Source organism: Mus musculus, chromosome 6, assembly GCF_000001635.26.
Source record: "Mus musculus strain C57BL/6J chromosome 6, GRCm38.p6 C57BL/6J".
NCBI classification, from domain to species: domain Eukaryota; kingdom Metazoa; phylum Chordata; class Mammalia; order Rodentia; family Muridae; genus Mus; species Mus musculus.
In genome coordinates this window covers 35507286-35520623 of record NC_000072.6, presented here as the reverse complement: position 1 = coordinate 35520623, position 13338 = coordinate 35507286, and the positions used below count along the sequence as shown (strand labels likewise).

Below are 13338 nucleotides of genomic sequence, written 5' to 3'. Positions count from 1 at the left end.
TTATTGCTAAAGGCTACAAATACTGATTCAAGATTCATGAAAGATTTATTCCAATAGTAATTAAACTATTTATAGTAAAGATACTTAAACCCAATTTAGATAGACTTCAGAAAAGTTTTGCTGGTTCATGTAACTAACTGTACAGTTGAGGCAATATTTAATCCTGGATTTATGCCACATAGCATTTTTTTTTCATATTTTTCTTCTTCAGCATTGACTGAATGTCCATGGCTTAACTGTCTTCTAGCTAAGTATAATAGCTAAAGAAAGTGGGTGGAGGAGGCAGGGTCATTCTTCCACTGATCTCCTCTCTTCAGGGAAGTGTTTTGTTCTCTGAAAATAAAAACCTCTGGGATCCTTTTAGATAAGATTATTTATTAAACTCAGTATTTTCTTTCTTTCCTCTTAGCTGGTTTTTAAATAGAACTTTTTTTTTCTTTCTGATATACTTGAGGTTTTTTTCATAGGAAAACAAAACAAGACAGAGTTATCCTCTGGTCTGTATTTAATTTCAAATATGTTTCTTCAACTCAGATGTATGTTTGTAAGTTTCCATTGGTAAAGAATGTTCTGCAACAGGGAATTCTTAAAAGATAAACTTGATCTCCATACTATGGTGTCCTACTAAATGCTTTATAAATACGTGTGCCATGTTGCCAAGTTACTGAATTGTCTTAACTAGTTATTTTATATTCTTTTGGATCTAGTCTTTGTTTTGTTGTCAAATGACATTAGAGAAGTCTGTATTAGTAGGTTAGTTACAATTGTAATTAACAATTGGAGCTGGTTGTCTTAGGATTTTTTTTTAACATTTTGTAAAATAATGGAGAAAAGTTTAGTTCTGCTTTCTCAAAATTAATTACTGTGCTTTTATAATTGTATGAGCTTTTTTAATGGACATGCTGTAGTTTTCTTAGCACCCCCCTCTCCCCTCCCCCCACCCCCCCCCTCTCTCTCTCTCTCTCTCTCTCTCTCCCCCTCCCCTTTCTTTTAAATCAATAGTGTTCCCTTAGAAAAGAAATTGGTTTTTTTGAGCAGCCCCTTGGCCATGAAACTTAGGTACATTTCAAGTCCCTGCATAGATGAGTCACCAGGAAAATATCTGGTATATTTTTATTCAAATTATTCACTCACTCAAGCCCAGTAGATAGATTTAGTTTCAAATAGTTTTTAGGGCCACTGACTGACACTCAAAGAATCTTACCATGCCTTTCTCGGTGCCTTATTGCACCATAAAGAGACTGCAGCATGCTTTAGTTAAAAAATTTACCCTGTAATAACTGAAAAACTGTTATGATAGGTTTATAAATCTCATATACAAATATGCCACTATAAATGTATTACTTTCATCCATTTAGCTCTTTCAAGCTGGAGTACATCATTATTATAGATGGTTTCTGTTGGTGAACTGTACTGTATATTGTAGTACCAATTTCTTCTCAGTTCTACTTTTCAGTAGATCTGGTTTTAAGCAAATTCCTTAGCAGCTCATCATCTTATCTTTTGTAATGTGGCTCCAGTACTCATCACATGCAACCCATAAGAGGATAAAAGAATTCACAGCTAAGTAACATTCTCAATGTGCAAATACTGTTTTGAGTGTTTAAAATAGATCAGGTCACCTAATTTATCCCAACAATCCTGCAAAATAAGAATGACAGAAAGGCCCGGGGATCCATCCCATAATCAGCCTCCAAACGCTGACACCTTTGCATACGTGTCTTAGTCAGGGTTTCTATTCCTGCACAAACATCATGACCAAGAAGCAAGTTGGGGAGGAAAGGGTTTATTCAGCTTACACTTCCATACTGCTGTTCATCACCAAGGAAGTTCAGGACTGGAACTCAAGCAGGTCAGGAAGCAGGAGCTGATGCAGAGGCCATGGAGGGATGTTCTTTACTGGCTTGCCTCCCCTGGCTTGCTCAGTCTCGAGGGCCATATAGTCTGTTTATACTACTCATCTGTGCTACCATATCACCAAAGCAGCCATAAACTACTTATAAACGAGTGGCTAGAAGCTTTAATTAGCAAAACTACATCTGTAGCAAAACTACATAATTGAAGTTCAATCAATATTTGTTGAATTAACTTATAAATTGTCTTTAAAATGTTTGAGTATTGATGTAGCTCAGAGGTACAGCACTTGCCTTTAAATAAGCCGCTCTTAGTTACACAAAGTGTGTGTATGTGTGTGTATGTGTTTTCTCAGGTTTCAACATCCTGTTTCTGTGTGCATTTTCTTGTGTCAGATACACAGTTACAAAAGGAAACTGATCCTAAAATTTTTGCAACAAAAACAATGTTAATTTTCAACTAAGTATGGCAAAGAATTATATGGGCTTTATAACTGGAAGCTCCTTATAATTTGCTGACTGACCTTGTCTTAGGGTTTTACTGCTGTAAACAGACACCACGATCAAAGCAACTCTTATAAAGACAAAATTTAATTGGAGCTTGCTTACAGGTTCAGAGGTTCAGTCCATTATCATCAAGGTGGGAGCATGGCAGCATCCAGGCAGGCATGGTGCAGGAGGAGCTGAGAGTTCTACATCTTCATCTGAAGGCTGCTAGCAGAATACTGACTTCCAGGCAGCTAGGATGAGGGTCTTAAAGCTCACACCCACAATGACACTCCAACAGGGCCATATCTTCTGATAGTGCCACTTCCTGGGCTGAGCATATATAAACTATAGCAGTCCTAACAAGTCTCTTCTCTCTGAATTCAGAGCCCCAATCTATAAAGTAGTTAGTAGTACCTTCTTTACAACACTCCTGTGAAAAATATAAAGGAGGATTTTCTGTAATATTATATTAAAAATCTTGAGCTACCAAAATGTAAAGGTCATAATAATGTTTAGTATTAAATTAGATGTCATGGGGCTACTGTCTCAGCTGTCTTTATATGATGTACCCTGTATTAATATGCAAATTAAATTTCTACCAAGTTCTGTACCAATAAATAAAATTTTACAAAATATGTAATTTTATATATTTGAATAGTTTTTAATGTTACTAAATACCAACTGTATTTCTAGTAGTCTCCAAAATGGAATGGTATCTGTAAGTTCCTTGGGTAGGTAATATTTAAATACACATTGAAACAGTTATAGTTTCTTAGGATAGCAGTATTCTAATATAGTAGGAACTGGCATATACTTGGGTAAGATAAAGACCCTGTCATCATGAAATACAGCCTAGGTCTATAAAGTTGCCTGGTACTCCAGTGAGGAATAAGAAGAGTGGGGCTCAGTTGTAACAGAACCCCCCTGCTATCAGACTCTAAGCAAGACTGTGTCTCAAAATAAGATGCCTAGTAGTTACAGTTCAAGGCTGAGTCACTGGCTCAGATAGATAGATAGATAGATAGATAGATAGATAGATAGATAGATAGATAGATAGATATTAATTATCATCAGCCCACCATCTGTATCCTGCCAACCTAGTGGTCTTATGGTTCCAGAGTGAGTATTGTACCTGCAGGAATTATTTGTGTTTGAAAAGGAACATGGGCAAGGGAGTTGAGAATGTTCTTCTGGGCTTTTACTGAGAAAAGAAAGAAAAGCATAAAAGAAGCTGAAATTAGACCAGGTGGCCACCTCTAGCTTAAAGGGAGCCTTGCAATTCCATTTCTTTTTGACCAGTGTGTGAAGGAAAATAGAGATAAAGAAGTTTGACTGGCCTCCAAGAGAGCCAGCATACAGTGTCCAGCACAATATACATGATAACACATAACAACCTGCGATGGACAACGAAACAGGCGCCAGCTGCCTGGACTCAGACAGACTCACAGACAATAACAACTGAGTAGGAGCCAATTGAAGGGAAGAACAAATTATTTGTTGTTCCTTTGCATTTTTCAGTTGTTAGGATAATATCAAATAAAAGAAAATACACTGTTTTTATTTAAATACCAGGAATATATAATAGAACAAAGTGAAGTGCATCCTCAGACCTCAGAGACCTTATTTCTAAAGGCATAAACCTTCATTTGAGATAGTAAAAAGTACTTTAGAAAAAGAAAATAAAAAATGCCTTTGTAATTTTTTTTTTAAGTTTTAATTATTAGGGTAGAAAACTTCTTGAGGGTATTATATATGTTTCTCTTAAGCAAAGTAAACATAGCATGATTAAATATTTCTTTGAAGATTTATCATCGATATCATCCTGTTTGGGACCTTTTGCTAGGCCTTGAGAATGCAGAGACTTAAAAGATTGGCTCCTGCTACAGCATATTTACCGGGTAAAGGGACAAATTTTAAGAAAAGATGTTAGTTTATTTTAGAAAATATTGTGAGACTTGATATAGATAAATTTCAAAGCAGATAGATAGGGAGGGAAAGTAAGGCTTAAAATTTAAGGTAGGCTGTTCAGGGTGAGGAGAAAAGTGGAAATTTTTTATTGATTTTCTTAGGTGAGAGTTAATATGTAAAAGAGGAGGGAACTGAAAAAAGTCAGATATTCTCTTGGAGTTCAGGGAATTGTGTTCAGTAAAGGGTAGCATTAAAATACCATGTACCACTAACATAACTTGTAAGTCAGTCAACAGGAGCTCAGAAACTTGGAGAGTGTCTTCTTAAGAGAATTGTCATTCATGGGAACAAAATACCCATGAAAGGAGTTACAGAGACAAAGTTTGGAGCTGTGACGAAAGGATGGACCATCTAGAGACTGCCATATCCAGGGATCCATCCCATAATCAACTTCCAAACGCAGACATCATTGCATACACTAGCAAGATTTTGCTGAAAGGACCCTGATATAGCTGTCTCTTGTGAGACTATGCCGGTGCCTGACAAACACAGAAGTGGATGCTCACAGTCAGCTATTGGATGGATCACAGGGCCCCCAATGGAGGAGCTAGAGAAAGTACCCAAGGAGCTAAAGGGATCTGCAACCCTATAGGAGGAACAACAATATGAACTAACCAGTACCCCGGAGCTCTTGACTCTAGCTGCATATGTATCAAAAGATGGCCTAGTTGGCCATCACTGGAAAGAGAGGCCCATTGGACTTGCAAACTTTATATGCCCCAGTACAGGGGAACGCCAGGGCCAAAAAGTGGGAGTGGGTGGGTAAGGGAGTGGGGGTGGGTGGGTATGGGGGACTTTTGGGATAGCATTGGAAATGTAAATGAGGAAAAAAACCTAGTAAAAATATTTTTTAAAAAATACCATGTACCACTAACATATCTTGTAAGTCAGTCAACAGGAGCTTAGAAACTTGGAGAGTGTCTTCTTAAGAGAATTGTCATTCATGGCAGAAGCTTAAATGAAAAAAGTTTCAGGCACAAGATTGAGACACCAGGAAATATAGTAGGTAGGGTTTTAGAAGCTACATGTAGCAAGAACAACAGGTAATATTCTAGTTTGCTTTCTGTTGCTGTGATAAACACCATGACCAAAAGCAACCTGGGGAAGGAAAAGTTTCTATAGTTTACACTTCCAGGTAATGGTACATCATCAAGAGATGTCAAGGCGGGCTCCAAAGCAGGAACTGAAGCAGAAACCATGGAGAGACACTGCTTTCTGTCTCTCTGGCTCATACTCAACTAGCTTTCTTATACTCAGGCCCCATCTGCCTTGGGATGATGCCACCCACACTAGTCAAGATAATCTCTTATAGATACAGCCGTAGGCAGTCTGGTCCAGGTAGTTGAAGTTTCCTTTTCCCAGATGACTCTAGGTGTGTCAGGTTGACGAAACATAAGCAGGTAATAAAGAGTTTGCTTGTGGCTTTTTATTATTTGTCTTCATTCTCATTTATGAGGTCGCCATAAGAGGAAGGCTCTTAGGAAAGTGAAGGTTGTCTATATTGTGTGATGGATGTGAGTAGTCTGAATGGCATGGTAAAGCATAAAACCAGATAGGAAACTATTGCATCTAAGTCAAGATCCTTAAAATAATGATTGTAATGGAAAAGCAAGGATGGATGGGAAATGTTAAGATAGTGCAGACTTTTAGTAACTGCTTATGTAGAAAGTCAACAAGTAAAACTTTATAGTGTGTTCACATTTCTAAGTTCTTCACCATGAGAGAGAACACTGAAAAGGAGTGTGCTTGTAGAGAAAAGTAACAGGCTTGTTTTAGGATAAGTTATTCACCGTGGAAGTAAAGGTTGACTTTACTTGAGATAGATAATGAAAAGCACCTGAGCAAGTGGTGCGGCAATCTTATGTAGAACGGGGACATACACAGGACAGCCGAAGAGGGTGGAAGGAGTTAGACAAGAAGGAAGGAAGGAAGGGCCAGACAGCAGAGAATACAGAGATCCTGTCTTGAGAATGGGTATATTGGGTTAGGAATTTGCCTGTCCTTACTGCTCAGATACAGTAACACCCAGTGAACTCAGCATTCAGAGGACATTACTACTGTATTTCAAAGTATTTTTAGAGCAGTTTAGGTCAGTTGCCAGTTGTCTGCTGGGTTAATTTTTCCTCCTCTTTTTTTTAAAAAAAAGGAAAAGAATCTCAGGTTTTAGTCCTCATATTTCATTTCTCTTTCAGACACTTCAGCTGAATATCCTTTTAACTTGGGCTAATGACATGTGCACAGAGTGTGTGCCATTTACAGATCATCACCTAAAGTGGACTAGCTGTGCTGCTGCCCACCTCAACCCCCAGCCCCCAACCCTGCCCCAGCCACCATCACTCCTAATCTGTTACGCTAGAGGCAGGTAGATGTACACCACCTTTCCATCAAAGGGACACAAAAAGAAATCATAGGAGGACAACAAAGGAAAGAACCTGTATCCTTAGATAACCTTTAGAGACAAATCTGTCTTGAAGTACTTATCTCAAGTAATTAAACATTGTCAGTACATTTTAACTTGGAGAGTCCACATACTGTTTTTACAGACTAGAATACAATAGTTAATCCTAAAGCACCCAAAATTTGTCAAGTTAAAAGATCCCCAGAGAGAATGACAGGCAAAGCCAGGAGAGTGTCTAATGATAGTACTTTATGGGAAATGATATGTCATGAAAATGTATGAAGAAGCCTAGATTCAAGTAACTATTTAAATTTGCAAAGAAAATGATGCACTAAGTATAAGAAAGTGGGAGTCTGAGAAAGAGGGTGTTGGTAAGCTAAGATTCATCTCTGTAGCAGGAAATCAAAGCTAGTATCTCAAATAGTACAGGAATATATTATCTAAAGCTATGGAAATGTTCACATAACTAAAAATGAATGCACAAAAATGACTTGCTTCATCAAGAAAGGAATGGGGCTAGATATAACCAAATTATCCAGTAACTTTATTAATCTCAAAAACTACTTTCCTTAATATTCTCACCCATGCTGAAATGGTTCATAATTTTTTTATGTTATTTTAGGATTGATGTTTAATGTCATTTAAAATACTAATATTAGTTGTATCTAGCCTATAGCATTGAAGGTATTTTGTCAGCTAAATAATGGCATAATAGAAATTTACTTTAGCCGGGCAGTGGTGGCCCACGCCTTTAATCCCAGCACTTGGGAGGCAGAGGCAGGGGGATTTCTGAGTTTGAGGACAGCCAGGGCTACACAGAGAAAACTCTGTCTCGAAAAATGAAAAAGAAATTCACACTAATAGGAACTTTTTGAAAAGCTGTTGGTCAGGTGAGAGAATTATTGAGAACCTGGGAAGTGGAAAACTTTGAAGAGCAAGGATCTTTCAGTTGTTTGATCTAAGTGAAGTTGACTACGGTTAAGTGAGCTCCAACTCTCTATGGTCACCCCATAGGGTCTTATTTGATGCTTGGTCCCTGGTTGGTGGTAGGAAAGATTAGTATGTGTAACCTTGGAGGAGATGTGTCACTGCAGTTGGGCTTTGAGATTTCCAAAACCTACACCATTCCCAATCTCTCAATCTGGATTTATGAATCAGATGTAAGCTCTCAGCTACTCCTCTAGTGTCATGCCTGCTCTCATTCCTTCCTACCATAATGGTCATTGACTACCTCTCTAAAACTTTAAGCAAGCCCCCAATTAGATGCTTTTTTCTATAAGTTGCCTTGGTCATGGTGTTTCTTTACAGCAACAAAACAGTAATTAAGACAGTTGTTTTGTTTCTTATAATTTCTAACACCAAAAAAATGCATTTTAAAATATTTTTATCTTATTATTGTATGTATGTGAGTATAGCCATGTATGTGTTATAGCTCAGTATGAAGGACAGAAGACAACTGTCCAGAGTTGGTTCAGGCCTTCCACCATGGATTCTAGGAATCAGAGTATAAAAAAGGCCTATGCCACATAGCCACCTCTGGCACTTGCTGTTCCCTAGTGTAAGTTCAGTTAAAGAAGGTTCTCTCCTCTCTTTTTCAGGGTGCTGATAAGACTGTGAAAGGCCCAGATGGACTGACCGCCCTTGAAGCCACTGACAACCAGGCAATCAAAGCTCTTCTCCAGTGATAGATGGATGGACGGACTGATAACTTGGGAAGGATGACTCTCCTGTGGCCTCACACTGCTGCCTGTCTGTCTGTCACTTTCTATCTGCCAGCTTCTTCAGCTAAATACTTTAAGAGGGTGAAGGGAGAGAGAAATTCATAACAAATCAGACTGCCAGGGGAGGGGAATAAAACATGTTTTGGAGGAGCAGTGGGGAATGTGATGAGACTTTTACTGGGATTCCTGATCAAACCAGCCTGTTTTTCATTTCCAGTAAAATATACAGCTTATTCCCAAGGGAGAGCAAAAATACAGTCTATTGGAATCATTGGACCTTCTCAGCTCCCTAGCTAATTTATTAATTAGTTTATTGAAGGTCTGACTATACAAGGCCAACTCTACTTATTTGGTAGCCCTAGCTGTGAGCAGTAGTGGCTGCTGTTATGTCAACATAGGGTGCTGAGATAAGCAATTAGCTATAGCCTTCTGCCTTAAGAATGCACTCTCCTGGGGGCTCCTGGCTAGTTAAGAGCGGTTAGTGACCAAAATCTCTCTAGAATGACGTTAATCTTTACATAAGAGCTTAGATAAGGTAAGGAGCAGCGCACTCCTGAATTGCTGGATGACTAAACTTTGGATTTTCTCTCCCCTTTCACATCAATTTCATGTCTCTTTAGATAAAACTGACTAGTTTTATTTATAAAATGTTAAATTCTAGGAGCCTAAAGGAGGAATCATTCCAGTAGGCTTATTTCTTTTTTTCTCCTTTAGACTCAGACATTTATATAACATTGAAACACTTTGAGACTCCTTCTGGTAGTAAAGGAGATTTAAAAATAAAATCATAGCCATAAGCGTGTTAGTATCTTATAAAGAGAGAACAGTTGTCTTAGTACCTATGGAGTTTCTTCATTTGCTATTTGAGTGAGCCAGCCTTCGTTGTGTTTGGAGAATGAAGAATATTCTTTGGAATGCCTCTCAAAAACCCACCATGGATGCTGATTTTATAGTGCACCAAAGGTATCACTGGGGTGAGATGTACTGTATTTGGACAGATGGGACCTCATCCCTTCAAAAACATTCTTGTTACCATGTTCTCCTGAGCTGGTAATAGACTCTTGCTGGGCCAGTACCACCCCACCTGCATGGTGTTTTTATCTTAACAATCATTCTTTGCATACATGTGACAACTTCAAAATGCATTCTGTGTTCTTATAATACAGTGCCCTAAAACGGTATTCCTAGGACCTGCAGATAAGAGAAACTTATCTCTAACTTTTTCTTTCATGAACAATAAAATGAATTAAAACATACAACCTTAAATTTGATGGCCTACACTTTAAGTATTAAGATGTCTTTTGCTTTTAATTTGCCATCTATACAGGATTACAAAAACTATTAGAATCTTTCCATAGCCAATCATGCAATAATTGAATGTACCTCAAATTTTTAAAGGGTAGGTGATGGGATAGGGACTTATAATCACATTAGGGATAATAATATTAAAAACCTAACTGATTTTTTTTAAGGCATTGTAGCATTATATAGCAGGGTTAAACTATTACTAAGAACAATCAGCCTGGCTAATAACTATTAATCAGTTGATAATTGGTTGGGGTGTGTGTGTGTGTGTGTGTGTGTGTGTGTGTGTGTGTGTGTGTTCTCCCATGAACTCTTTTTTATCCTGTGGCTTTTTCACTTTCAACTAGCCTGCCCCTGTAGTTTTTCTATGTCCAAGAAAACAATCACAAAACAGTAGTTTAAATACTTTGATATATTTGGCTAGCTCTGCTGTTTTAATGCAGCCTACTAGAGTTGGATATCCTACACTTAATCTTAACCAAAAGGCCAAGCAGCTATAGAGTTGGACATTCTGCTAGGAAGTGGAAGGCACATGATCAGTCTATGAGTCAATATAATGCAACAGGGTGTTTTGAGACCTTTGTTTTCACCTCTTGGCATACTATTTTAAAGGCTTGAATTTTACCCTTTACACAATTTTCAATTTTTCTTTCAAAGTCTTCTGTTATAGTTGGCTATTGCAGAGTGTATATTGTCTTATCATTCCAGAACTTGGGTCTGCTTTCTACAGTCATTATGGTACCAAAACCATATGATTCTTTGTACAGTTTATCCCAGTGTTCCTTGTAATGCAGTAGAGGCTATTTTGCCTTCCCCCTTTGTTGGCCATTTTGTAAACCCATAGCTATGAAGTGATTGCTTGAGAAAATAGCATATAAACATAGACTAGGATAGACTGACCAGGATGGTTTACAGTTTCTTTAAAAAAATAATAAACAAAAATAAACAAAAAAAAAACTAGGTTATTTATAATGTATTTCTGAACCACTTGGCAGAGAAATTCATGACACTTAATGTTAATATTTTTGAATAAATGAAGCTAAAATGTCTGCTTTTGGTACAACACGCATTAATAAAAGGTTAAGTTTTGTTTTCCACTGAAGTACTATTTAACATCTCAGAAAAAAACCCTGCATGTTCTATAGTTTTATATTAAAATCCATCATTTCATATGCACTGTATCAAAAACAGGTTACTTGCCTGAACATGGTTAGTGTACTAACAGGTCTGCCCACCCCTACCCTCACCCCCAGCTTCATGCCAGCATATGTAGATTTGAGTTCTAACACAGCACTTGCATATCCCATGTGCACAAGCTCACCTTTCCAGAACCAGCTGGGCGCAGAAGAAAGGCAGTAACTGCAGCATGTGAAAGCTAAAACAAGTAGCCTTCTAGTCATTTCTTTCTTTCCCCAGCCAGATAAAAGGAGCTTCAATATATGTGTACTTGATTTTTATTCACTTCAGCTGAGCTGCTGTTTCCTTCATGTAATATTGTATACTGGGTTGTGTATAGAAGAAGCTGGTAAGAGTGCCCTCCTTCATAAATAAGCAATTGCAGTGTTTTGCATGCAAATTTAAAAAAATTTAAATTGTCCTGATTCTATTTTGTAAATGGAGAAACAATCTTTCTAAGCAGTATGGAGGAAGACTAGTGCTTTGTGCACTTTTGGTATATTTGAGTTCATGTTTCCACAATGTCATTCCCTTGACACAGTTGGGTTTCTCATAAGTATCCTAGTTCATGTACATCCGAATGCTAACTAATACTGTGTTTAAGTTTCGTGTTGCAAGAACAAATGGAATAAACTTGAATTGTGCTATAGATAACATGTTAGCAACATATTTATCCCCAGTCACTGTTGCCTTCCTTTCCAGACGTCCTTAACGATATGAAAATCTTGACTAACTTGAGATTTTAATACCATTTTATCCTACTTCTAGAAGAAATGAAGAAACCAATTATTAAAGAGCTAACGATACTAGATGCTGCTCATAGAAAAGCTTTTTTTTTTAACTTCAATATAAGTTTTCTGATACACATTGTTGCTGTATATGGGTCCAGGAAGCCTCCTATTAACTGAGAACAAGACACAGCCAGTAGAGCATCAGAGTTTTGATTAATGTTGAAAATCGGATGATGGGCTGTGCTCCTGAGCCTTTCATTGCTCAGGTTGCTGCTTGTTTCCTAGAGAACTACATTTTAGAGTGTACTTTTCTGCTTGAACGCTCTCTTTGAATCTCAAAACTGTACCAGATTATAGATGAAATTGGTTTGAGTCTATTGAAGTCTTGTTGATACCAGAAGACTTATTAAAGGTACCCATTAATTAAAATCAAGAAACAAAACACATAAGTGCTAAGATACTGCAAGCCCTATTGTTGACTAAAGTATAAAGAGCTGATATAGCTTAGGGTAAATGTATTCACAGAATTTTTTTCAGATAAAATTTTCATTTTAAGAATCAAAGTCTATACGAAAAGGCTTCAGTCTGATTAAATGCACTATAAAGGGAATAGAGCCTCTTATATAACACTTTAAGAGCAAACTGGTAGGTGTGGGTGGAAGGCATACCTGCAAAGAAAAGTGAGTTTAACACATCATTTCTTTTGTCTTTAGAGAGCAGCTACACAGAACTTTCCCACTGCACAGTATAGTATTCTCCATCTGTCTTCAGGGTCTCTGAATGTGGTTCCTAGCCAGCCACATTGCCACAACTTTAAAAATTATGATATAAATGCAAATTTAACAAATCCCAACTGAGACCTATTTAATCAACTTTGGGGCTGGACTTCTGGGGGATTTTGATGTACACTGAGGAGAAAGAACCCTGAAAAGAGCCATAAAGAGAGAACTCATCAAATAGGATCATCATCAGACATGGTTCCCAGGGTAAGGAATAGATGGTCATTGTGAATGAAGTTCTCTACACCCAAGAAAATTTAAAATGAGCTTAAGGATTATCTCTTGGCCGAAAGGTTAAACTATGAACCTAAGGATGTATAGTGCTGAGAAAGATTCTTTATTTTTTTTAGTAATGTATGTCATACCAGTTCTCGTCAGTATTTCTGTAGTTCATAAGCCAGAAGTTACAATCTCCACAGCTGAATTCCTGAGACCTGTGCCTTACCCAAGCTCCCCCCTCCCTTTTTTAAGTCTCCCAATCCCCAAAAACAGAAAGCTTGATCATGAGCTATTGTCATACATAGTTCTATCCTCAGGTCTAGGTGGGATTGCTCTAACAGCAACCCTATATATCCAGCAGGAGAACACTAAGGCTGAGTTCTGCCCTGCAGTATATAAAGTGGAATCCACTACCATGGATGCATTCCACTGGCTCTGGAAGAGCAGCCTTTGTGTCAAGGGCTCTAGGATACAATGTCTTCCTCTGCCCACACTGCAGAATGTGGCCTTTTCCTCCTGACTTGATGGTCACCCTCACCGAGTGATCTTTCCCAGGTAAAAGCAAGATCAGCACACATCAGCTTCTTCCAGGCCTTTTTATTTTTCTTAACTTCATAGAAATACAGTTGTCAGCAACTTTAATAGTGCTTGACGGACATGGCAGACACCCTGTTCTGAGCACATATGAGAGATTTGATT

At 37.9% G+C, this 13338-nt stretch overlaps 1 protein-coding gene across 1 annotated transcript in view; it reads left to right on the top strand.

Annotated features, from left to right (window-relative positions):
• The window catches only part of Mtpn (myotrophin), a 31065-nt gene extending 19265 nt beyond the window's left edge, over positions 1–11800 (top strand). The window contains exon 4 of the mRNA NM_008098.4: positions 8307–11800. Coding sequence (NP_032124.1) covers positions 8307–8393 — 87 coding nt within the window. The 3' untranslated portion in view covers positions 8394–11800. The remainder of the gene's footprint in view (positions 1–8306) is intronic.
• The last annotated feature ends 1538 nt before the right edge of the window (positions 11801–13338 follow it).